Source organism: Amblyomma americanum, chromosome 8 (genome assembly GCF_052857255.1).
Source record: "Amblyomma americanum isolate KBUSLIRL-KWMA chromosome 8, ASM5285725v1, whole genome shotgun sequence".
Taxonomy (NCBI): domain Eukaryota; kingdom Metazoa; phylum Arthropoda; class Arachnida; order Ixodida; family Ixodidae; genus Amblyomma; species Amblyomma americanum.
The window spans coordinates 77701924-77728545 of NC_135504.1; the positions used below are offsets into that span (position 1 = coordinate 77701924).

At 45.7% G+C, this 26622-nt stretch overlaps 1 protein-coding gene and 1 long non-coding RNA gene across 3 annotated transcripts; both read right to left on the bottom strand.

Annotated features, from left to right (window-relative positions):
• Positions 1-4514: 4514 nt before the first annotated feature.
• On the bottom strand, positions 4515-14183 carry LOC144100467 (uncharacterized). Of its 2 annotated transcripts, XM_077633417.1 has the most exons (5): positions 14003-14183; positions 11624-11817; positions 9152-9312; positions 7603-7798; positions 4515-4590 (listed from the first exon to the last, which is right to left on the bottom strand). In XM_077633417.1, the coding sequence occupies exons 2-4, from the start codon at positions 11733-11735 to the stop codon at positions 7658-7660; spliced, it is 414 nt and encodes a 137-aa protein (XP_077489543.1). In that variant the 5' UTR covers positions 11736-11817; positions 14003-14183; the 3' UTR covers positions 4515-4590; positions 7603-7657. The 2 variants fall into 2 exon arrangements, with proteins under 2 accessions (XP_077489543.1, XP_077489544.1); XM_077633418.1 differs by lacking the exon at positions 9152-9312.
• Positions 14184-22224: 8041 nt separating this feature from the next.
• Positions 22225-26167, bottom strand: LOC144102518 (uncharacterized). Its single transcript, XR_013308216.1, has 2 exons — positions 25981-26167; positions 22225-22441 (listed from the first exon to the last, which is right to left on the bottom strand). It is a non-coding gene; the product is annotated as an uncharacterized LOC144102518 (long non-coding RNA).
• Positions 26168-26622: the final 455 nt, after the last annotated feature.

The following is a 26622-nucleotide window of genomic DNA, read 5'->3' on the forward strand; positions in this document are numbered from 1 at the left end:
GCTGACACACACGCGGCACAGCAGCGATAGGCCGCGGCGTTCATTGGGTGACCAACCTCTCGCGATCAACCACTAATTGAACTGCCACCTGCCAGAGTGGCGTGGTGGGCGCGCTGGCGGAACGAAGTGTGCAGAACGCACTAAACTTTAGACGCCAAGCCGCGTCTGCTTGTCTCGATACATGACAGCTTTTGCTCTCTAACCAGGGTCTGCAAATGTTAAAACGCAGCTAATTTTTTTGTAGCAATAGCTACATTAAGGCAGCATTTCGAGCCTTCAGTGTGGCGGCACCGGCACCCTGTGGCTGCGCCGCCGCACTGTCACGTGGTTGGTCACGTGATGCGGAGCAGCTGCCGGCGGCGCGGCGCCGTGGCTGATCACGTGGTTCGTCACGTGGTTGGTGACGTGATCAAGTTCCACTCGGCTAGCTGTAGCTATCGCGTCACTCCAGGTTTAACCAAAGCTAAACCACCGCCAATTTTTTTATCCAGCTGAGGTTCGGCTGGAACACGCGGTCAGGCGGCAGAAGCTGCTCCGCGGGTGTGGAGCCCCTGGGGCCGCGACGGCGAAGAGACTGCTATGCGGCGCGGCGAAGTCACGTGATGCGTTGCTATAGCAGGGGTGCCACATCACGTCGAGTCACGTGTTTGCGACGCTGATTTCTCGGAGCCGAGTCAGCTAACTCCTGCTAGACCAGTAATGCTTTCGCTTTAAAAATAGAAAAAAAATAGCCGCCCTGGAACCGGACGCACTCACAGGATAGCTCGGCGCAGGCCACCGGTGCCGGTGCTTGTCACGATTTCACGATAAATAAATATAAAATGAGTCCATCCGCGTCTGCAAGAGTGCGGAAATCGGGGAAGGGAATAGGCTCAAAATGGTTTTAACCGCATCGAGGGTTCCGCTGTAGTATAAGCGAATCCACACGGACGCCATTTGTATATTGGTGCTGCATCGATGCTGTGCCGGTACCACGCACAGAAACGCCACTTTCTAAATATGCAATATGTCAAAGCCAGCTCAAAGAGCTTTAAAAAGATTATTTTGACGTTAGATATTTCGAAACAACTGCCGATCAAAAAATAAAATAAAAAGAGTATTCACCTTTCATGTTGATGTCTTTTAGTTGTGCAGGATAATTTCGGCCCCAAAAACCGAAAAAAATAATTATGTTTAGTTAATCGCCCAGATTCATATCAGGTAAAACGGCAATGAAAATACATGGGAACGGAACGCTGTGTATGTGCTTCCTTTGTTCGCAATTCTTTTCATTACGGTTTTATATTTAGGTGCCGGCAAAAAGATTCTAGGGCCGTGCTTGAAGCATTCTAAGACGGCTCTAACGATTATCTTACCACTTACCACCAAGGTAAAAACGTTATCGAAGAAAATTGGACAGTGGCGCACGTAAGCAGCGCGTTTGTTTTCATCTCAATTGCACATAATGCCCTCCTTGCTGACATTATTTAGCTGCACAGAGCGCATCGGCGATCTTTCGCACTCATGCAAATAAAAATCTGAAAATGGTAGAGTCACCTTGCATATCCGATACCGCTTTCTAGAATAATCCTGATATTTTACATAAACGTTCTCATTTGTACTCTCCTTGGTAATGTGTGGGTAGAAGGCTCAGAGTAATTTGTACCACCTGCGTTTCTTGAGACCGCACTGACAAACCAGCAGACGGGTGTTTTTTTTTTTTTGCCTGTAGTCCTCAGAGACATGTCGTGGCCTCGGCCGGGATTGCCGGTAAGCGAGTTAACGAAGCGCAGAGAATCATAAAGTAAAGGCCGCACAAAATGCGTATATTCTTTTGAGCCTGACAAGGCAGAAAACAGATCTGTTGGTAAGGGATACGCCTTATGTTTCTTTAGGTAAATCGTACTTTGAATACATGGCAGGCATTGTTCGTTCACTTGGGGTCGTAGGCGCTAGCACTTTGCGTCTTGAAACAAACAACTTTGCTTGCATTGGAAGCCTACAGCGTACAGACTCTTCCTTCTTGTATAGAGAACTGGCGTCGCGCACCAGGGACTATACGCGAAAGACGAAGATATGGTCGCGACGTTCTGCGCGGGAAAGCAGCCATCTAGACCTAGGGAAGACCGGCCAGGCCAGCGCTGTATGACCATCATAAGTAGCATCATCACCATCATAATCAGCCCAACTACACCCACTGCAGGGCAAAGGCCTCTCCCATGTCTCTCCATTTAAACCTGTCCTTTGCTAGCTGCGTCCACCCTACGCCTGTGAACTTCTTAATCTCATCCGCCGACCTAAATTTCTTCCGCCCCCTGCTACGCTTGCCTTCTGTTCGAATTCACACCGTTACCCTTAAGGGCCAGCGGTTATCTTGCCTTTGCATTACATGCCCTGCCCAACACCATTTCTTCCTCTTAATTTCGACTAGGATGTCATTGACGTGCGTTTGTTCCCTCGCCCACTCTGCCGGCTCCAGTCTCTTAACGTTACACCTATCATTTTTCTTTCCATAGCTGGCTGCGTTGTCCTTAAGGTGAACCCTATTCGTTAGCTTCCACGTTTCTGCCCCGTAGGTGAGTACCGGTGAGATACTAGCTGTTGTACGCTTTTTTTCTTGAGGGATATCGGTAAACTGCCATTCATAATATGAGAGAACCTGCCATATGCCCTCCACCCCATTCTTTCTTATCTTTCTAGTTATTCCCTCTCATGATCCGGATCAGCTGTCACTACGTGTCCTAAGTAGACGTATTCCTTCACCACTTCCAGCACCTCACTGCCTATTGTGAACTGCTGTTCCCTTGCTATACTGTATACGCATCCCAGGAGACTAATCTTCCACCGGAAGCTAAAGGGCACCTATGCCCACAGAGTTACAGCCGGAAATGCAACTCTTCGGGCAACTCAGTCCGCGTGTTGGCGAAGAAATAGGATCCCTTGCACTTTCTGGCTCCCCAGATGCGTGTGATATGTGGCTTATGGTTTACGGAATGCAACTCCTCGGCAGGAGGGCGCGTCGGCTCTGTGCTACGTTCTTAAAGAGAGGCAAGGGCTCACCATTCGATTTTTCCTTCGGCGTAACAGCATATATGGACACGGACATGTTATTCGAACTCCGCTGGCTCGAGCCACACCACGTACCAAGCTGTGTCGGTTTTCACGCCTCTTCTCTCCAGTACCAGGCGCCGGAGTACACCTAGGGTACTTGGTGCCTCCGACGGCTGTTTCCATGACGACGAAAAAGCCGCGCCCATCGCCTGGGCTGCTGCAAGAGTGCCTGATATGCAGAGAAACCTTCAATGCGGCATTCTGTATGCGTCGAGGTACCTGTCCGGTCACCAACATAATTGTGGTTAACTGCTGATCCCGCCCAAGCTCTTCATCATGAGCGAACGCACTTCCACTCATAGAAGCCTGGTCATAGTGCTCCTTGCTCACCACTTCAGAGCATCCTCATCCTTATGTTATTTGGGCGTCATAGAAATGCAGACCTCTCGCGACCGCTGGTCTAGCAGAATTTATTCCATTGAATCTTGCCGTACTAACACAGCAGACTCCTTTCGCTAATATAGACTGTTACGGATTCGCCTTTAAACGTTCTTGAAGTATCTTCCGATTATCTATCTTGCTTGTGTAGCGAATCTTGAACATCATCATGAATTCTCCCTTAAATTTTCTCCAAGCAACAAGGCTTTCGGCGATGGCCCAAAGACAAAATCGGGCTGGAACCTTAACATGCAACGGAGCTGTTTTTAGTCAGAAGCGATGATCCGAACATCGGCCGGCCACTCAAAATTGTCATTGTGGCGATGCTCTAAAGCAAACTCTAGGTTCCTTGCGTGAAGCACCCAGAGTCCCCAAGTCCGAAGAGTACCTTTCTTAAATCGGCCATTACGTGGGAAGTCTCGCTTTTCTTCTCGGCGACCTCTACGAGTTTCTTGCTCCGTTCTAGCACAGGTGTCGCTCTGTATGGAACAGCCGCCTGCCAGTGCGGGGGTGTATCACGTGACCACTACACCAGTGGTCCTAAACAGTTCTCGCTGAATCTCGCATTACACTGTCGTAACCGAACTGTTAATTTTTTATTGTTGCTATTAGTTTCGGTTCTGGCTGTGCCTTAGTGGGCGGTGCATGCATGACGTCACACTCACTCTAGCCTCTGGAGCGTCGGCGATCACATGCGGTACGATTTTTAGCGACGCACGTGGACGCTAAAATTTTTGGTCTTGCTCGAATTCGGTGTTAATTGCGGCAAATCTTTCTGTGAATGCAATACCTATTACAGCTATTACCTGCCACCCCAAAGCCTATTATAGCTTGAGTGGCAGCCGCTGAAGAAACAAGCTCAAGGGTTTGTTGTGTGCACCCAAAGAATGGCACAGACTGAGCAGGTGCTAATTTGTGCAGGAGACTCGCAGGAGGGGCCGATACAGTTACGGTTCTTTCTTGCACCAGGAATAACCGCACTCCTGTTTGTAAGCCGTGCCTGACTCAGTTAAATAAGAGGACAAAACTTACCTCTGCCTGAAGATTTCAGCAGGCCCAAGGCACTGCCTGCGGTCCCGGGATGAGGTTGGCATCGATGCACGGTGCCCAGAAGAGCGCCGACTGCGAGAAGGCATTGAAAGAAATTTGCGTCTACATGGAAGTATAATTGCCTATTGCCTCTCACCTACCAGTAGCCAGCGTGGAATTAAATTTCTTCCTGAAAAATAGAGCGGTCACTCTTCTGTGGCATGCCAATAATTATGGCTAAGCGCTTACAAAATATAAAGAAAATCGGGAATGGCGCAGAGGCACCGGCATCAACTACAGTCGACAGCTGCTTACTGTTATGTGTGATGCTCCCAGGTGGTTAATGCATGTTTTTTTTTAGCATTAGCTCTCACTCATAACGTTGCTTGATTTCTTGGGCTCTGCTACCAGCTTCAAGATGGCCGAGGAATTCAAAATGGCGGCCCCCATAGTAAATCCATAAAGCAACCCAACTGGAGATTTTTTGGTGACGTCATTAGTATATCAAATTGGTGATTGGTGAGGTCACTGATATATCAAACTGGTGAGTGATTGGCGACGTCACTCATAAATGCAAGATGTCAGCCAATAATGGTAATTGATGTCGTCATTAACTATTCCAAGATGGCGGCCAAGTTAGGCGACATTATAATACAAGATGGCAGCAAAATTCGAGTGCCAATGACAGAAGTGAAAGCAAGTGATTATGGCGTCATATCAATTCTAGTAAACCAAACAGCTAACGCTCGTTACTACAACGTCTTCCAGACGGAGGCAGCAGCTTTTTTTCCACCGTCATGGTAAAATCGTATTCATCCATGCATTGAATTCCTTTTCTGCAGAGCTAAATCTGTTGCGAGTCAGCTCAGCTCTCAGGGCCAGCATTCAATCTCGCCTATAAGAATGCAAGATCTGTTGCTTTAATGCACGGTCGACAAAGAGGACACCGCCCTCCAGGACATGCGAATGCCTTGACCGTGTTTGGACCCACGAAACACTTACCCGTGTCAAGCGGACAAATTTAGTGCTGTACTAAATGACACATTTCGCCGAATTATCTTATTTAGCACGATTTGCAAGAATTACTACCACTCTCAAGCTAAGAGTTCTACAGAACTCCTCTCCACAAGAAATACCTACCGCACAAGCAGTACCACGCAGAAAAGCAGGAAACTTCGTTAAAGAGAACATACTGTCGGTCAGCAAGTGTTTTATTAATAGATTTTCCAGTTAGATGAGACACTTGCACTGTAGTTCCATTGTGACTGGATCCAGCTTTTGGGGCACTTCTGACAAACTCGTGGCTTGCGGGTCGACGCGCGAGTCAATGGCTTATTTATCGACTGGTTAGTCAAGATCGGTAACATTTTCTGCAAAAGGATCTTAATAGTACATTTGGACAGCCTTAACAAGGTTTTGTGCTTACGAGCGTTGTTTTTTACGAAATAAAAACTTTTGACAGTCTTATAGTAGTGGTTAAGGTTTCGACCTGCATGTAGTGAGGTTCCGCACTTAACAAAATTCTAGACAATATGCAATTACTGCCATTTATTTTGTGGGCGTGGCACAGGTACTATGCCGTTTGATAACATTCGACGACATCTAAATTGCTGAGGCCTTTATAAGCCAACTGCTCACGTCATAGATGAGCCGGTGATTCTTTCTCTGCTGGACATTTTCACGCAAACACGAATTTGGGGTGCGCGAGCCGCAAAGTACACCTCGCTTCATTTAAATAAAAATGAATTAGCTTCTCATTCGAGATTTTACAGTGTTATACATGGTTGCAATGTTGCATTCTGATACAGAATTTTTAAAGCGGAAAAAAAGACGAACGAAGACAGAACTTGACAGGACAAGTAAGTAATGCATGGGTTAAGTCTGTTGCAATGCTTCAAAATTTGCTCTTTATGTGCAAGCAAGATTTCGTTGTTTTGGCGCGCATTTTAGGATCACATGCAGGAGTGTTAACGTGGGACATCATTCGTATTTTAGATTGGCAAGTGTTTGCTTTTTTTCTGCTTTTAGCCAGTGTATATAGTACAAGTCGATGTTGACAGCCATTGAACAGGTGCCTATTCACTGAAAAAAATTCTGATTAAAGCTAGTTGCAAGTAGTGCTTCTATTTTAGATATCGGTATGATAAAAGTACTAGCCGATTAGATGACTTTGCTAGTTGCATACAGATTAATACACGGATTCTGCAGTGTTACTGATTTGCAGCGGCCAAAGTTTTGTGTCGCGACACGCTAGTGGCCGAATTGGAAATCAGACTCTCAACCTCCTTTTACTCTTCCATTCTCTTTTGTTTTGTAATGCCAAGCACGCCTGTGCAGCAACTCCAGCGCATTGTCGTTTAATCACACCAAGAGAACTCCTTCGTCAGTCGCTCAGGTGCGCGGCGACGATTGAACGAGCTGATGAAGTTGCGCCCAATGAGCGAACTGCTGCACATTCGTGTTCGATGTTATAATATCCTGTGAAGTAGCCCTACAAATCCACAGCGGCATAGGTACTATAATCACAAAGTTTTCAGGTAAAGGAGTCAAAAAGCTAAGATGACTATGGTGTTGTACCGCGCCTAAAATGTGCCGACCCCATAAAGCTGCAAAATTTTTTTGCTGAGAACAGATGTTTTACCACCAAGATGGTGAGCAAAAATGAAATACCGGTGTGCTCATGACCAGCCGCTTTCGCAAGTAACCTTAAGCGCTTCGAGAGAGGTTTTGGTAGCTCGGATCTCCGAGTCAAGGCCACGTCAGTTTCCACTCGCAAACGGCGATCACACGCAGCTTCTCTCGCTCTTTGAGGCCAGTGATGGGAAAATTTCTATCCATATTGCTCGGAAATAAATGCATGTCTTCCTGCCGGACACACATCAACAATGTCAGAAAAGGCCGTGTTCAGTGTCTCTCCAAAATTGCTCACAGATATCAGACTAATATCTACATCCTATTTGGATGGTTGTTCAGCTTATCGGGAATCTCCCTTTTGGTTACCACTGATAACAATATGCGCTGGGAGCAGACTTCACAGGATATTCTTCGCCATGCCCTTATTTGAGCGCAACGGTGTGACCGTTGTCTAGGAAGGCAAGTGCTCACCATTCGCTTTCCTTGGGCGCTGCGAATGTGGATCTGCCGCGTCGGCGCGGACATGTTATCCGAACTCGGCTGTCTTGAGCCACGCCACGTCGCACCAAGCTCTGTCAGTGTTCACGGCTTTCCTGGCAAGTACCAGGTGCCGGGGCATGCCGGGTGCTTTGGCTTCCTCCGCTGGCTGTTTCCATGACAACCTGGGCTACAAGAGTGCCTGATATGCAGACAAACCTTAAATGTGACTCTGTATTGCTTTAAGTCGTTCTAACCAGTATGCGATATCATAAAACCTGATGTGTAGTACCTACTGCCATCGAAAACTATTACAATTCAAATGTAGCATATCGTTACTTCATATCCACCTGTACCAACAATATATGGTGAAGCGCAGTCTTAAGCCTGATTATTACACTGGCAAAATTCCACAAAATGGCGTCTGAAGAAGAAAGCATGCAGTATTTTTTAAGGAGTGGTCTTTTTGGGGAAAGGAAATGGCGCAGTATGCCTCATATGTCGATGGACACCGGAACCGCGCCGTAAGGAAGGGATAAAAAAGACACCGAGAGAAGAAAGGAAGAAAGAGGTGCCATAGTGGAGGGCTGCGGAATAATTTCGACCATCTGGGGACCTTTAACGCGCACTGACACCGCATATACTGGAGCGTTTTAAGTGCGGCACACCACTGAAAGATATAATAAAATGGACGCGCCTCATCGCGTGTCACATGTAAACAAATGCCTTGAGGAAAATATTCTCGACGATGTGATTAAGGCCTTGTCGAATAGGCCTAAATGAAACTAGATTGCGGCGCCTTATACAGTACCGTTCTTAACTCAAAACAACGCCTTGTTTGTTACCGTTTGACAGGGGCAGGCTTTGCAGTGCTATGCATAACGCGTAATGCGCTGCTGAGATGATACCCTCTTGGAAGTCCAAAAAGGTCCACTGAACTATATGCAGGATGACCATAAGAATCAAAACAGCTTGCTTTGAGTACAAAAACAAGATGCGACTTAGTAATTACTACACTGAGCATATGAAAACTTCTCTCTTAAAAAAACTGGCAGTGGCTTAACTTGGCTAGCCCTGGAATCCAGCAAAAGCAAGGACGCTCGCTAAGCGTCTGAGGCTCGTCCATGGCAGCTACGCTACACGCTCGCGACAGCCGTTCTATACATACCCACACGACCACGCGGCTATGACGTTGCATCACATGGTCTTAGGACACCCCGATCGAATGTCATCACGTGGCTTCATATCACCCCATCGGATGTTAAAGCTAATTGGTCAACGAAAGGTCATGGGTCAAGATCAGGGGTCAACTAAGGGTTGAAAACCATCACTGTACCACATGTGGTCATACACGACTAAAGTGATTGGGCTGAAGGTTGATCAAGGGCATTCTCCGGCATACACGACGAGTGCTTTGCCTAGCGTGGTGAAGTTTTTCGCTTCAATAATTGCTATATCTTGGCCCTTGCAACACTGCCATAATATGATTTGTTTACTGCTCGTCCATTTCAACTGATGACGAGTAAACACATGGGCCAGTCACCTCAACTGATGCGTCAGCGGTGGTCACCCATCCCAGCTGCAAGTGTGCCTTGTGTCCGGCTGTCGCTATCGGAGCCAAACCCACGTGACGAATGCACTTAATGCGTTTCATTCCAGTCCACTGCGGCTCCTTCTGTGCCGGCGCCACTGACGAGGGTGGCTCTGAAAAGAAAGACAAAAGCCAAAAGTTGGTTCATTCCTTTAGTGCAAATCTAAAAGCTCTTCGTGCCACTGCAAGCAAAAAATCGTGCATCATGTGAAATATAGTGAATTGAATATAGCGTGTTTTAAACGTGTATACAGGGCGTTTCACCTAAGACTTGAAAAAAAGAACAGGCTTTTTGAGTTAGAAGAGCGCTTTTTTGGCACAGCTTTGTCAGCTAGCCAGTATTTCAGAACACAGCTAAGATGTGCTAAATAACAGGCTGGTACAATAGTGCTGAACAGTTAACTTTTTACCTATAACTGTTAGGCCCTAATTATCGACAGGCATCTGGCCCACCGTGAGTGACACCCTTATCAGTTTTTAGAATTTCGAAAACGTGGTTACACTCTGTGCTTTCGCCCAACAAACTATGGCTGTATGGCCCCACAATAGATGCGGTTTCGAGAAGCTTGCACGCGAAGCAACTTTTCCAGTGCACGTAACTCTTCGAAAGAGCGAAATGCGGTTGGGTCACAGTGGAGACAGTAACCGCGTTTTCGAAATTCTAAAAACTGGTATGGATAATCTTACGGTGGGCTACACACCTTCCATAATTAAGGAGCCTAACAGTAATAGTTAAAAGTTCAATATTACTTAACCAGCTCATACATTCGCACATATTCTGATGCATTGCACTGCTGATAATGCTATGGCAAAAAAAACTCAAATTAGCCTATTTTTAAAAATTGTGTGCAGTCTTAGGTGAAACACCCTGTGTACGCATCGCATGTAGGAGGTACCTCTGAAGCCCGAGAACAATATTTTCTGGTAGCCTACCTGGAGGGTAGGTAACAATTAAAAAGTAGCGTACCGTTAGCTCATATGTACCTGCACCAACAATGCACATGAGCTGTGCGATGTGCCCCGATTGCTAAACAGCAGTGGGCCCAAATTAACCGGGACACTACCATGGCGCTTCCTTCTGTTTTCCTTGTTTTAATTCTACCTTCATGCCTTCATTGTTTCCAGGGGAAGTAGAGAGAGTAAATCTCATTCTTTGACGGCCAAGGTATTGAGTCAGGACGGACAAGGTATTGTCAACACTTGCAAGGTATTGTGTGGTACATTATGTAGTTTGTATGAACCGGCACTGCGTATATGGTTTGGTACAGTTTATCACAATATTAGTCCGATACCTTCTCGACAGATCTGCAGCTCCATTTTTCTTGAGCGACCTTAACTACGATCTTGGCCAAGCATGTCGTTGTACTCCCAAACATAAGTATCCGACAAACAGCCGTCCATAGGCAGAGGTGGCTTTTGCATTTTACCATCATTTCACATTCCTGACTGGTGACAAAATTCCGCCCCTGCGAGGACCAAAACTCTACTCAAGAGCCGGAGTGTTTCAGTGCCTGAAATACTGTTCTTCATGCTCTCGTTCATTATCGATGCGCAGTGAGGAAGACAGCTTCTTTCCATTTCCCTCGGTCTACCGCTGTTCAAAAATTGGCGCTTTTTTCAAACAAACGTGCCGATCACATGTGGTCCCCCACCTTCCCTACCGCCCCGTGCTATATTTACTACCCTTTGGAGAGCAGTCCTGATGACCAACCATTTTAAGTCCTACTGCGCATATGAATTTTGGTACACTTGGTATCGCCAAGGTCATTTATGTCAGACGAAATTTCCACCATCCTAACTTTCATTCATATCGTGTGCTTTAGGTTTAGGTTTTAGGGGGCTTAACCTCCCAAACCGACTCGGGCTATGAGGGGCGCCGTAGTGAAGGGCTCCGGAAAATTCGACCACCTGGGGTTATTGAACATACACTAACAATGCACAGTACTTGGGCCTCTAGAATTTCGCCTCCATCGAAATGCTAGAGGCCCATGTACTGTGCGGCGTCAGTGCACGTTAAGGAACCCCAGGTGGTCGAAATTTCCACTATGGCCTCCCCATAGCCCGAGTCACTTTGGGATGTTAAAACACCTAAAACCTACACCTAAAACACACGATGTGAAAGTTGGGAAGGTGCGCTTTAGACTTGGGCATGTTTCAACCGCTTATGCAGTCAAGACTCAACAGCACACTGCGTAATGGGAAGAATAGCTGACTTGTACAGACAAAAGAGCCCTGGGAATGTCCAAGCCAACGCCAAGAGCGGACGAAATCTCTCTTCCTCTACAGGTGCTATGGCACGAAAAAACATTTTCTGCTCATCACCCAACAGTGACACCTCCTCTTTAAACAGCAATGACATCAGAGACCCAATGCGCGACCTCTTCCGCATGTGAGCCACATTTGTCCGAAGAGCCCCATACTCACCAACGTCAACTTGCCGAGTTGCTGTGCGGGCTGCCGTGGATGGCATGCTTGGATATGTCCTTCGTGCTGAGCAAAATGGGGCCTCTGTGCGTGCATGCGTCGAAGTCGCCATGACGGGTGTGGAGATTCACCAGGCGCCACTGCTGCCCGTTTCCATGACAACCAAGAAAAGGCATCCTCCTCCTCTTCAAGGCCTGCAGGTGAGCAGGAATGAATTAGTGCGTCTGTAAGCACAGTAATTTGCCCGTGTTGAAGAAACCGAAACAAAGTACGACTAGCTGCCGACGAGTGTTTTGTAAGGCAGTATTTCCGCGACGGACACAACAGATAACATCTCCAGATTTAGCGTAGAGTATTCAACCTAAATGCTTTCAACCGAATGCTAAACGCTTTCAGCCGAAAGACTCACTTCAAGGCCTTTACCCTAAAGGCATTTGCGAGATTAGTTAACTAGCAGCCCGCGATGAGACACAAATGGTTTCGCATTCACAGCACGTAAGTAGCCTCAAGTGTCCTCCATAATTTTAGCGTCCACTAACATCACACAAAGCGCGTGGTCTGTGCCATCGCCACTCGGCCAAAATTATTCTGGAGACCACAGCTGCGGCATCACTTGCTCTCTTCCTTCAGAAATTAAACAACCCTCTGAAATTAAAACTCAGAGGGCGCTTAAGTCTGCTTACGTGCAGGAATGCGAAAGCAAGAAACTTTCTAGTACCCGGGATTTTTTTTCCTTGGTGCCTGTAGGCACTGCATGTTTACTGATGTTTTTCATTTTTTGTTTATTTTGTTTATTTTCGTTTTATTTTTGTTTCTGTGTTTTTCCTTTCTCTATAAGTTTTAATTTGTTTTTATTTTTTCATTCGCATTTACTTTGATTGCTATTTTAAAACTGAAAATTTTTCAACTGTTATTATCCACTTTTATTTATCTTTTTCTAATTTTTTGTTTAGTTGTTAGTATTTCTAACTTTTTATAATATATTTTAGTAATAAAAAAATGACTAATTTATGAATTAATTACTGTTACTAGAAAGAAAAATATAATGATATACCCTTACTCCATTGCAGGTAAACCAGTTAATAGAGTACACCAGCATAAGTATCTCGGCTTAACCTTCACTTTCGACGTATACTGGAATACACACTTAAATAATCTATGCTCCAAGGCGCGCAAAGCAACTTGGGCTCTAAAACGCAAAATCCATAGTGCAACTCCCAATGTAAAATACCTCATAACACCCTTGTAAAATCTGTAATTGAATATGACAAAATTGTTTGGGATCCTTACACCGCGTCTAACAAAATAAAAATTGAGAAAGTTCAGAAACTTGCTTCCCGTTTTATCTTCAATTAATATCGCCGACCTGATGCACCAACCGAATTATGTAAATTAGTAAACCTTAAATGTTTAGAATACTGCACTAAGGTAAATAGGCTGAAGTTTCTTTACCTTTTAATTCATGGCCACTTGAATATCAACACATCACCATATTTTACAATACGCCCTAATGAGGCATCAAGACATTGCTATTCCTTGTACATTCCTGTGCCGCATTCTTAATGATTGTTTTAGGTACAGCTTTTTTCCTCGTGTTATTAAAGAATGGAATATGCTGCCTGATTCCGTTGTAAATATTAACTCGCTCGATGCCTTTCTAGAATGCCTGAAATCTTACCTGGACCTTAGTACACCAATGTAATAGTTGTGCCTCAGCACATGCGTTTTCTTTACTGTTTCATTTTTCTTTAATGTCTTTTCTGTCGATGTCGAAGTTGTGTAATATGCCTTGTTTTGAATATGTATTTATTAGATTTTCCACTCCTGTAATAGCCTGAGAAAGGCTGACAGTATCAATAAATGAATGAATTAATAATCGCCCATTACTTTGTAATTGGTAAGAGTATGTGGGCTACAACATTTATGCTATTGATGACGTCATAGTGTAAAATTTCGCGGACGGACGGGACCCGCCACGGTGGCTCAGTGGTTAAAGCGCTCGGCTACTGATCAAGAGTACCCGGGTTCGAAACCAACCGTGGCGGCTGCGTTTTTATGGAGGCAAAACACTAAGGCGCCCGTGTGCTGTGCGATGTCAGTGCACGTTAAAGATCCCCAGGTGGTCAAAATTATGCCGGAGCACTCCACTACGACACCTCTTTCTCCCTTTCTTCTTTCACTCCCTCCTTTATCCCTTCCATTACGGCACGGTTCAGGTGTCCAACGATATGTGAGACTGATACTGCACCATTTCCTTGCCCAAAATCCAACGAACTAACAACTGACGGATGGACAACGACGAGCCGTTAAATGCTTTCGCCTCAAAACCGCGACTTCTTCCGCTGTAAGCCACACTTGACCTGAGAGCCAGATACTCACCAAGGTCAGTTTGCCGAGTTGCTGCGGACTGCCGTGGCAGGCACGCCTGGACATGTTATCCGTGCTGAGCAGATTAGAGCGATGGAGCGGCGGGAGAATGCGTCACACGCGGAAGACGCAGCCACCGCCACGGAGATCCGCCACGCAACTCTGGTGGCAGTTTCCATGGGATCCACCTCCGCTGGCCTGCAGACGGGCAGAAACGAATGAGCGCGTTTTTGTGGCATAGTAATTTGGCTGCGTCGATGATTGGCGAAGAGCGCAAAAACAGAAAACAGGTGATGTTTCATGTGCCATCCTTGTGAAGTATGCAATGCCGCTTGTGTAATACACTTACGTTAATGCCCCGAATCCCGGGGGCCCTTATGGTACTCCACTGAGGTGAAGTGAAGTATGTGACTGGGAAGGGGGGGGGGGACCTTTAATGCCGATAGTCTGCTGCGTAGGCAATATACAGGTTGTAAATGGTAATGGTGGGGGTGGTGGTGGGAGTATATAGATCGTAATGGTGGTAAATGCTGGTACCGACACACAGGATGTGAGCGACGCCGTATCAGAAAACTCGAGATTAACCTGAAACTGTGTCCTCTGGCTGAGCGACAGAGCTCCCTTGCTACTCAGCCACCGCGGTGGGCATAGGAAGAATAGTACAAAAGAGGCACATGCGCAGTGCTGTGCGATTACACAGATTACTAAAAAGCAGGGGGCCCAAATTAACCTGGATACTTAAACCATGACGCCCCCCTTCTTTTACTGCTACTTTCATCCCTTCCTTCAAGGTGCGATTCATGTGTCCATCGCGAGGTGCTACATGGTTACTGCTGTGAGTCTTATTTTCTCATAATCTCTTTGTAGTTACTACTGAGACAAAATTGTCTCACTCTTGGTAGGCACCACATCTCAATGTGCATTATTGGACGAAAGGCGTGAAAACAATAAGAGGAGGGATTACAGCTACTGGTTGGGGGATACGTGTGTGTGTTGGGTTTAATGACACATAAGCCAAAGGCTACCTTGCCCCGAACGCGAGATTTAATGTTTGATTTCTGAATAAGCTTGTATAAGACTTTTTTTATATTATAACTTGTTTAGGTGCACTGTTTATATGAAACTAAAGAACACGAAATTTCGACATGTGCATTATCTCCTGGGAGCAGGGGGGCGTGGAAAATCTGTTGATAGTGAAACTGCCGAAGTGGATTTTTCCTGTTTCTCGAGTTTCGTACACGATAGCAAAATGTGGTTTATCGTGAGCTAATCTCTACATCCTTCACACATCGATTTACTTGAATTGCAATATTAGGTTATATTCCATTACATACATCAGATGAAACGTCGTCACAAGTACAGATGAAGTCCACATGAAAAAGTAGCGGAAGAGGTTTTACTCGGCACTTATTCCGTGGCCCACTGATCTACGGCACTATAAGGCGACAGCGTGTCGTCAGCAATAACAGTGCATTTAATCATGTAATAAGCCTGCAGGCAAATCATTTACTATGTTTCGCTCGCCACAAGGAGCGCACTACTTTTTGGTCGCGGATGTAGGCAGCGCAAACCAGAGCGCTAGCTATGACAGCGTAGCACCTGATGAATGAAACGGAGTATAGACAGCATATATGCGCCACTTTCACGCAGCACAAGCTGTCCGAAATGGTCTATAGATAATGTCTATATAATAATGTCTATAGATTCTTATAGAACACGTGGGGCAGTCACTTAACCCTTACAAAATTTTTAAACTGTCTATAGACTGTCCAGATACTTCTGTCTATAAGGTCTATACCTTCTATAAACAAACTCTAGAGAAGAGTCTATAAGCAACACAAATCCCAGTATTTGGTTTAGTGACACATAAGCCAAAGCCTATCTTGCCCCAAACGCGAGGCTTAATGTTTGATTTAATGTGTGATACACTTTTAGAGGTATTATGTCTATAGACTACGAATAGACAAAAAGAAATATCTGTAGGAAGGAAATGGAGTCTATAAGTCTATAGACAATATATGGGTATATGGCCATTCAGGTACTGGCTGGAGTTCAAGTGCGTGTATTGGGTTTATTGACACATAAGCCAAAGGCTATCTTGCCCCAAATGCGAGGCTTATTGTTTGATTAATGTGTGATACACTTTTAGTGGTATTTTGTCTATAGACTAGGAATAGACGAAAAGAAATATCTGTAGGAAGGAAATGGAGTCTATAAGTCTATAGACAATCTATGGGTATATGGCCATTCAGGTACTGGCTGGAGTTCAAGTGCGTGTATTGGGTTTAGTGACACATAAGCCAAAGGCTATCTTGCCCCAAACGCGAGGCTTAATGTTTGATTAATGTGTGATACACTTTTAGTGGTATTTTGTCTATAGACTAGGAATAGACAAAAAGAAATATCTGTAGGAAGGAAATGGAGTCTACGAGAAGTCTATAGACTGTATATAGACCATTTCAGTGAGGGAACAACAGATGAATCTGTCGTGCTCACCCATCCCCGCTGTAAGCCCGCCTTGAGTCGGGTCGCTGGAGTCCTGCCTTGCACCCACGTGAAGAATGCACTTCCATGCACGTTTTACATTCGAGGGCACCGCCGCTGCTGCTCTTCCGAGGCTGTCACAGCTGGCGGTGTCGCCTCTGGACAAAAAGACACAAGCGAAAGCTGATTCGTCTCATCAGCACAGGAGCTATAAAAGCTTTTCGGGCGCCTGCTCAGCCGTATCCTCCATTATGCGCATCATAATGAGAAGCCGTTAGAGAGTTTGGTAAACGTGCATATACACATCTCATGTAGGAGACGGCTGTGAAGCCGTAGCACCACACTCTGCTTGGTTTAGTTTGGTTTATGGGGGTTTAACGTCCGAAATCGACTCAGGCCATTAGAGACACCATAGTGAAGGGCTCCGAAAATTTCGACCGCTGAGAATTCTTTAACGTGCACTGACATTGCACAGTACACGGGCCTCTAGAATTTCGTCGATGGCGAAATTCGAGCACCGCGGCTAAATCGAACCCGCGTCTTTCGGGCCAGCAGGCAACACGGCGGCTGTGGTATCTTTAATGACACATGCACCAAAGACTGCCATGTGCCAAACGCGAGATTTATTGTGTTTGCAGTGTGAACAAGCTTGTATGAAACTTTATTTGTATATTATAGCCTGTTTAGTTGCACTGCTTTTCAGGAACTAAACAACACGAAATTAACCGGATGCGGTTTAATGTGTCTCATCTCCACATTCTTCACACATCGATTTACCTTACCACGCAAGCTTAGATTAGGTAGCATCAATGCGCCACTCTCACGCAGCACCAGATATGGCGGGCAGATTGCCTGGCATTTTTATCTAGAGGCACATCAGGCATTTCACCCGTGCACTGCTCCTGCCCGGTGAATAGGCCGAAAAACATCGTAAGACAGCCACGCAGCAGTGCGCGGTGCACCGCAGTTGAGTTCCTCACTGTACATAACAGGTATCAGCGATGTTGAACATTGGTTACAGGTGAAGAAAAGGTGCAGTAACAGTCTCGGTGAACACCTGAATAATGTCTATAGGTGAACACCTCAACCGCTCCGTTGAAGAAGCATGAAGCAGTGAAAGAAGCAGTGAAAAGAGGCGCCTTAGTGGAGGATTTCCATTCGCTTCTACTACCAGGGGTTTAGATACACCCTAAGGGTAAACAGGGATATATAGAAGGCAGGGGCTGATGAACTTCAAGATATCGACAAGAAAATATCATTAAACAAAAATATTAGACGATCAATGTGGGAGAAATGCTTTAGGCTAACTCTTTCAAGAGGGTTAGCTCTTACTCATCACGTTTCAAGATTTCTTGGAGACTGCTACCACCTCCCTTCGGCGCGAACCTTTCAAAGTCCAAGAATTACCAGATAGCGGCCCCCACAGTAAATTGATATAGCAACCCAATAGGTGATTGATAAGTGAAGTCATTTATATACAGAATTGCTGATTGATTAGTGCCGTCACTGATAATGCACGACATCGAACTCGTATTTTCATTGGTGTACCTCACTTTAATCTAATTCATATCAATTCTACTAAACCAAACCGCTAACGCTCGTTACTTCAACGTCTTGCAGACGGTGGCGGCAATTTTTAATTTGGCTTTTAATTGTGTTTATAGAAATAAAAATGGAACGCCTAGAACGACAGCAACGAAATGTAGCGTGATATAAGCGCAGTTCATAGATGAAGGCCTGAAACTGGTTTATATTGCGTCTCCAAGTGCGCTGCGGAAATGATCGGTGTCTGTGGTAGCAGGTAGAGCGGCAGACAGGTGGTTCCGCTCGCGTCAAGTTATTGGTTAGATGGAATACGAATGGGTGGCAGTGCGCTGCCACGGTTATGAACCTCTGAAACAGGTATTAAGGAGGTCAACGAGCACCAGAAATGACCGTCTATGATGTCGAGATCACAAATCTTTATGGTAAGATATCGGATTGCTCTAACCTTGAGTAACCTTCAATGACAATAAAGGAGGTGTAAATTGCCTGAAAAATTGAACAACTTGACTGTGCATTGTGCAGATGGCATAAAATGCCGGACTCGTGCGTATTATTCACATAAAAGAGAGTGTAAAAAAGCCATGTTTACAAAGTTTTTTGTCTATGGCATTAATGATGCTAAGATCAATTTATAGTGAACGTCCCTATAGTAATGAGTATTGGAGCAGCCTTATGCAGAACCAGTCATATATAAGGTATGCGTAGGGGTGCGGGTATATGTTTATTCTAAGTGTGCTTCACACATGACGGTGCCAGGCGCGTGTGACTGTGCATCACACACGGTCACGCAGTGTCACTCGTCCATCTGCACAAGGCAAGGAGTTTGGCGTTAAAGGATGAGGTTTCGCAGTGTTCTGCTAAACGCGAAATGGCATGCCTACACGATACCCTCGAAGTCCAAACAGGTCCAGGGAAACGTCGGCAAGACTAAGAATAAAAACAGGATGCTTTGAATGCAAAAACAAAATAAAGCTTAGCAATTACTACTTAGCTGAGCTTATGAAAATTGCACTCCTAAAAAAAAAACCACCTATATCTGGGCTCTTTGCAGCACTGCCATATTATATGCTTACTGCTCGTCCATTTTCACTATGAGCGAACACATGGGGCAGTGGCTTAAACCTTACACATTTTTTGGACAGTCTATTGACTATTCATAGACTGCTGGCTATGAAGGCTTTAAACTGTATAAACAAACCCTAGATAACAGTCTATAGCCAATGCAAATCTCATAGGCAGTTTATAGACAATATATAGATGTATGGCCATGCACTTTTAGTAGACTTGTCTACAGACAGTCTATAGACTACGAATAGACGAAGAAATTTCTGTAGGAAGGAAATAGAGTCTATAAGAAGTCTATAGACTGTATATAGACCGTTTATGTAAGGGAACAACAGATGAGTCTGTCGTGCTCACCCATCCCCGCTTTAAGCCCGCCTTGAGTATGGTTGCTGCGGAGTCCCGCCTTGCACCCACGTGAAGACTGCACTTCCATGCATGTTTTCCATTCGAGGCCACCGCCGCTGTTGCTGCTCTAAGCCGTCGCCGCTGGCTTTGGTGCCTCTGGACAAAAAGACAAAAGTGAAAGCTGACTCGTCTCATGAGGACAGGAGCTATAAAAGCTTTTCGGGCGCCTGCTCAGTCGAATCTTCCATTATGTGCAGTATAATGACAAGCGCGTAGAGAGTTTGGCAAGCGTGCATATACACATCGCATGTAGGAGATGGCTCTGAAGCTGTAGTACCGCACTTAGGTTCGGTTAACAGGGGTTCATTCTCCCAATGCGACTATGGCAATGATTGACTCCGTAGTGAAGTGCTCCAGAAATTTCGACCACCTGGGGTTCTTTAATGCGCACTGACATCGCACAGCACACGGGCCTCGCCTTCATCGAAATTTGACCGATGCGGCCGGGATCGAACCCGCGTCTTTCGAGTCAGCAAGCCGAGCGCCATAACTACTCAGCCACCACGACGGCGTACCACACTTTGTGGTGACCTACTAGGAGGGTAGGTAGCCATTGAAACTGCAAAGTATGATATTATAGTTTTCAAAAGCAGGAAATAAAATGCGCCTTCTTTGACGATTCTGACAGGCGAGTCACTGTATGGTAGAGTGTGTAGATTCTATCAACAGTCGCTGCAGGTGTAACAATAACTAAAAATATTTTTTCCTGAAACACAAAGATAACGTGTTGTTTCGCGTTTAGTAGGCTATGTTTTCTGGGCCTTAACGTGTTTCTAAATAAACTATTCACATATAATGCATACGTAATGCCAAAGCTTCAATGTGCATCGATAGTATGACGAACGAGTTTTAGCGATCGCAGTAATGTTAGTAGCAAAAAAATGCACACTTACAGAGGGGAGATATTTGGATACATGGCAGTCATAGTGGAAACTTAATAGTATACGAAAAAAGCCGTGTAAAAAAAAAGCTTCTCATTGAAAACTGTGCTCCTACAGAATTTGTGGGCATGTAGCCTCACGGTATATGCCGCGGTTAAGCTATCATGTTGAGCAAACTGTCATGTTTACATAAGAAAAGGTTCAACAGTCGAAGCTCTTTCCCGATCATCAGTTGTTTCCTGATATTAACATGTAAACGTTTTTGAATGAAGCGAGAGTTTTGAGAGTTTTTAGTGACATGCTGTGAGAGCTTGGGTTGAAAATGAATGGCCGCTGAAACGAGTTAATTTTCCGGGTCACTTTTTGCTGGTACAGGAGCACTCAGTGAGAGGGCCTTCGTGTCGCTTATACTATCACGATTGAAAGAAACGCGAACAATACGGCGTCTACGCATTCCACTGTTCGAATTTCTTTTGGTCGCCTTTTTACCTGGACAGCCGCAGCGGTGGCGTACTAGTTGAGCATCCCCTCGCATGCGGGAGGTGCGAGGTTCGATTCCCAGTGCCGCCGGGTACCCACCAGTGATACAATGGGTACAAGCTTGACCTGTTTGTCGGGTTTCGGGTTTGTGCAGTTTACGCGGGCAGGCCTCTTCATGCTGATGCAGTTTTGCCATGCGGGGCTTGTGTGTTGGGCATCGCTAGTTTTCAGATTACTAACTGCCATGCATCAAAGTGCGTAGTCAGTGTTGGTGTTCGTATGCTTTTCTTCGCGTTGTATGTTTTACTCCAATGCTCGCTGCTTACGCTCCCCTTGCCGCTCTGCCCATCAAGCTCCTACAGTCATAACAATGACACCGGAGCTACACATAAGAACGGGCGCCTATTAGCTGGGCTGCAAACATCAAATATGGGTGTCGCCACATTCGGCAGGTTTCACAAGCAAGCTATCCAGATAGTGCTTTGCTGCACGGATCCCGCAGGCAAGACTGCATTGCTATTAACTTGTGGAAGTCTGTTCAGGCCTTCAAGTCACGAGTTTGAACCAAGGGGGCGGGAAAATTTTAAAACCCGATTGTCTCGGCAATGAACGCATGATTTTTTACCGCAATAGATACATCAACAAAGCCACGAACAGCCATGCCAGAAAAGACCTACTCCAGTCTGCCTTCCTTTCAAATCCGTGTTGTCCACCGTGCTGTTGTCAACTATCAATCTGCAGCAACTTGTCTTCAAGCTCATACCCAAACATTTTGAGTGGGATACCGTTTATGAACGCAATTTTTTTCACATGAGATTTCACGATAACAAGGAATATATTCGCGGGTTACCCGACGGCAATCTTGTATTTTTTTCTATCACGTTTTTCTTATCATCAAAAGCGTTCCCCATTGGTTTTTTATGGCAGTCTTAACTGATCAGTGCGACCGACGAAAAACACTTTAAGGGAAAAATTTTGCTACATAGCAGAATAATGAACCATTACCTTCAATATTTCCATAACAGTGTCTTACAATTTTCCAAATTCCAAATTTTTGCCAGAGAAAGCTCGACTTGACACAGCTGCCATCCTTTTGAAAGTGCTCACAGAATATTCAACGTCTTTTTGCATCACATTGAAATAGTACTTTGGTTCAGCGAGAGTGCTTCCGCTAATCACTCAAGATATCAGCAGGCTCCATGCGACAGTCTATAGAGAACACTGCTTGACGCACCCTTCCCTAGGCTCTACGGTGCGACCATCTTTTCACGGTGTTCCAATAATCAAATATGCTCTCGCAAGGTCTGAGTACTTGCAAGAATAAAGAGGAGAGCGCCTTCGCTCTGTGCTACATTTGTCCAGAGATGCAGGTGCTCACCGCTTGCATTCCGCTCTTCCGGGCGAAGGGCAGATCTCGCTCGACGTGGACATGTTCACCGTGCTGCGCTGGCTCGAGCGACGCCATGCTGAGACGAGCTTGGCCATCGCTAAAGCCTCTCCATGCACGCACGAGGAGAAGATGTGAGCCTCTGGTATCCTCACCTCCGACACAGTCTCCAAGACAACGAAGAAGCCGCGCCAATGGCCCGGGCTGCGAAGAGCGCGTGATAGGCAGAAAAATATCAAAAACTTGCAGCGGCTTGGCGCTTGTTAAACCTAGTGATAGCAGCGAAAGCTCTGTTAAGCATGTTTACCCGTGGTTTGTCGCCGGAGTCGATCCTGCGAGCGCCTCATCCATGGCAAGACTGAACGACTGAGCGCAGCTTTTATACCCCCGCTAGTCACGTGGTACAGCAGTGGCGAGGCTACGAGCGAGCGAAGCTGCGGCGCCTCTCGACAGCCAGTCATGTGGTACGTCGCTTGCCACACCTCCACTCCGCCGGCTCAAGGTCAAACACCCGCAAAATTTTACCTTAGGAATTGTAGTGCCGAGAGTATAGAGCTTCCGCTCTAAAAGCGCCTCTGTACATACGTGGTTTCCACAAATATGCGAAACAGAGCAAGCAGACACCTAATGTGTATATATGTGTTCCTGTTGCAAACGCGACTACTGCAGATAAGCATTGGTGTTCCTCAATGGAACGAGCCGCGCATCAGATCGATGTAGCAGACTGAGCGCCACCTCCATGTTGCCCTACTCCAGTTTTGCCTCGATGCGTGGCCGTGTGGGATGCAGTGCGGCTGCAAAGTGCGCGGCCACGCGCTCGCGTGTTCCCTTCAAGAGTGGACGACCGTGTACCTGCACTGACTACGCTATTGTGAAGTGCAGTATAATAAACGACTTGCTACAATGGCGAATGGCCCGAAGATATTTGAGGAGCAAAGCCGGCATTCAATCTGAACCATACCGTATCGTTCTGCGGGCGGCAAAGCAGATAAATAGGTCACATAAAATAAAGCCTTCCACCGCGTCTTTCATGCAAATAAAGGTTAGTGTGCTGAACGATAACCCCTCAATTAAAAAAATATGCACCTAATGAGGTCTGAAGGGACAAAAAGGACACGAAATTGTAGCTCCTTAAACCAGAGCATGTTGAAACAGCATCAAACAGCACCTAATTATAATTGACTCCCTTGTTCTCAACCACGAGTGTTAACTCAAACTATCTCTCGCAAAATATCACGAATACGTGCGCATTTTGCGTGCTGCTTGATATTCGCACTAGAGATGCTCTGTGTCACGCAGACCAGTATTACACAACATAATGGGGTGTGGTCTGACCGAAGAAATAAGGCCCAAGGAGAAGCCTGTCACTTCTTTAGGCCACTGATTGGTGAAGTGGCAGGTACCGCATCATGGGGCATAAGAAACAAACCTTCACGGGACAAACGCAAGGCTGTTTCTGCACTGTGTTAAATAATTAAAGGTTTAATAAAATGTGAATACAGAAGGTGTGGTTCTTATAAACTAGTAAAACACAGGAAGTGCCACCAACGAGTGCGTTTTCTTCTAAGTAGTATTTTCTGTTGCGATAGGGGACGATTATTAGGGTGAGAGAAGCGTCCTAAGTGACTCGAGCTTGCTGCACAAGACGATAATGGGCTACATTATGGGCTAAACTAGACATAGTTTGTTATTTACCTAATAATCATGGAAGTTCCAGCACCATGAACTTCAAGCAATCTTTATAAGCCACATTTATGTTGTTGGGTTCCTCACTGCGTGCTTGTGCAGTGCACACTTCCTGTCGCTCGTAAGCAATTCTGACCTAACTGGGGACCCAGCGATATTTCAGGTTATTAAAGCGAAATCATTATATTGTTATGTCGCACCAGCAAAAAAGTGTCCGCAAATTTTGTCCGCAAGATTATGTCGTTTTGCGGAGATACATGTGCAAAAGCTTAATTGTGTTAGGTATTGTGCAAGTAGATCTTGAAATGAGAAAAGTTTGCTTGATGAACTGCAATAAGTTGACTAAATTGAAATAATGAAAAATGCTGTGTTTGAATCAGATTTCGTGTGACTGATCCGATGAAAAAGGATATAAATGCATGAGAAGGCTTAATTAGTAAATAAGAAGGAAAAATAAAGTACAAAATAAAAATTATGCAAACAATATTTCAAAAATAAAACAAAAAATGAAAATGGAGAAAGAAAGAAAAAGGAAAGGAAAAGGCTTTCGCATTTCCGCTCTTAAGCAGACAAGTGCAATCCTGTAATTTTTTTCCATCCCTTGTGGCTCTGGCTTTATAACATATTATCAGCAAGTAATGCTAAGACTGCATTACTAGTGCATGCACTGCTCTGTGTGTGTGCTTAGTGCTTCAGTGCAGATAATACTGCCCTTGATGCTCTCGTTTATATTTTTCTCCACACAGACCACGATAACGCAACACTGAGCCACAAATATTGATGCATACCGAGGAAGACAGCTTCTCCACAGTGCGGTTTTGAAACGAGCGTACTCACCCTACTCCCTACCACAACGTGCTACACTTCCTTTCTTTTGGAAGATAGTCCCAATGACTATGCATTTTCTATTCTACTGCTGTCATCAGTTTCGCACTCTCGATATAAGCACAGGCCTCCTTATCTCCTGTGTGTTTCCTAATCTACTGGTTTTGGGGGGTTTAATGTGCCAGAGTGACTCAGGCTTTGAGGGACGCCGCATAGTGAACGGCTCCGGAAATTTCGACCACCTGATTTTCTTTACCGTGCACTGATTTCGCACAGTACAGGGGTCTCTAGAATTTAGCCTCCATCTAAATTCGAAAGCAGCGGCCGGAATGGAACCCGCGTCTATAAGGTCAACAGCCGAGTGCCATAACCACTGAGTCCCCGCGGCGGCTTTTTGAAGCGAAACGTTCACTACGCTATGGTCTCGCGGGGCACTAAATTTGACCTTCACCGAGTTAGAGGTCATATATGGCTATAAGTCGCACCACAGTTAAGCCCTTCCGCCTAACCTTGTGGACCATCATGGTGTCGCACCACTTGGTATTTGACATTTGACCTTCCAATTCGCCAGTAGAGGGCGGTAGAATAGTCACGTGACAATCGCGTGATGTCGTGCGATGCAAACTGCCATTGCGACGTTAGTCTGGGGCAAAAGCCGGAACCGTGCGCTTGACTTACACAGGCACCATTCAGGAGTGTGGCGAGGAGCGCACGTGGAGCGTTCATTGGGCGACCAACCTCTCTCGATCAACCATTAATAGCCACCTGCCAGGGTGAGAGCGCTGCCTATCCAGTGTGCGGAACGCACTCGTTACAGACGCCAAGCCGCGTCCACTTGACCGATACACCACAGCTCTCGCTCTCTAACCAGGTTCAGCAATAGTTAAACTGTCTTTCATGTCATTAGACGCTATTTCCAGTATCGAAACTTTCATATACAACGCGCTTAACACTGGTACATGTTTCACCAGCGCTTTTACTGTAAACAAGATGCACAAGTGTCAAGCGCAATGGGAAGAGAAGCTGACTTGCACAGAAAGAAGAACGCTGGACATCAGCGACAGGTTCGAGCCAACGCCAAGAGTGGACGAAATCTCTCCTCCTCCACGGGCGCCATGGCACGACCAGACATTTTCTGCCCATCAAAGAAAAGTGATGCCTCTCCTTTAAACACAAATGACATCAACAGACACCCACAGAAGCCACATTTGTCCAGAGAGCCAGATACTCACCGACGTGAACTTGCCGAGTTGCTGCGCGGGCTGCCGTAGTTGGCACGCTTGGACATGTTCTTCGTGCTGAGCAGAATGCAGCCTGTTTGTGCGAGAGTGCATCAGGGCCGCCATGATCTCCACGGAGATTCACCACATGTATTTGTAGCTAGTTTCCAGGACAACCAAGAAACACCATCCTCTTCGAGACCTGCAGGCGAGCAGGAATGAATTAGCGCGTTTGTAAGCATAGTAATTTGTCCGTGTCGAAGCAACCAAAAACATAGTGCAGCTAGCTACCGACGAGTGTCGTGTAGCGGAGTATTTCCGCGACGGACACAACATACAACAGCTTGAGATAAGAAAGTCCCATAACGTAAAGTCTTGAACCTAAAAGCTTTCACCCGAAAGACCCTTCACCTAAAGACCTTTACCCTAGAATCACTTGCAACATTAGCCTAGTACTGAATAGTAAACAGATACAGTTAACTAGCAGCCCAAGATGAGACAAATGTTTTCGCATTCACATCGCGTAAGTATAGTCCCAAGTGCCCCCCGTAATTTTAGCGTCCACTGCCATCAAACAAGGTGCCCGTGTTATGAGCCATCGCCACGTAGCGGAAATCATTCCGGAGGCCACGGCTACAGAATATTTGAACCCTT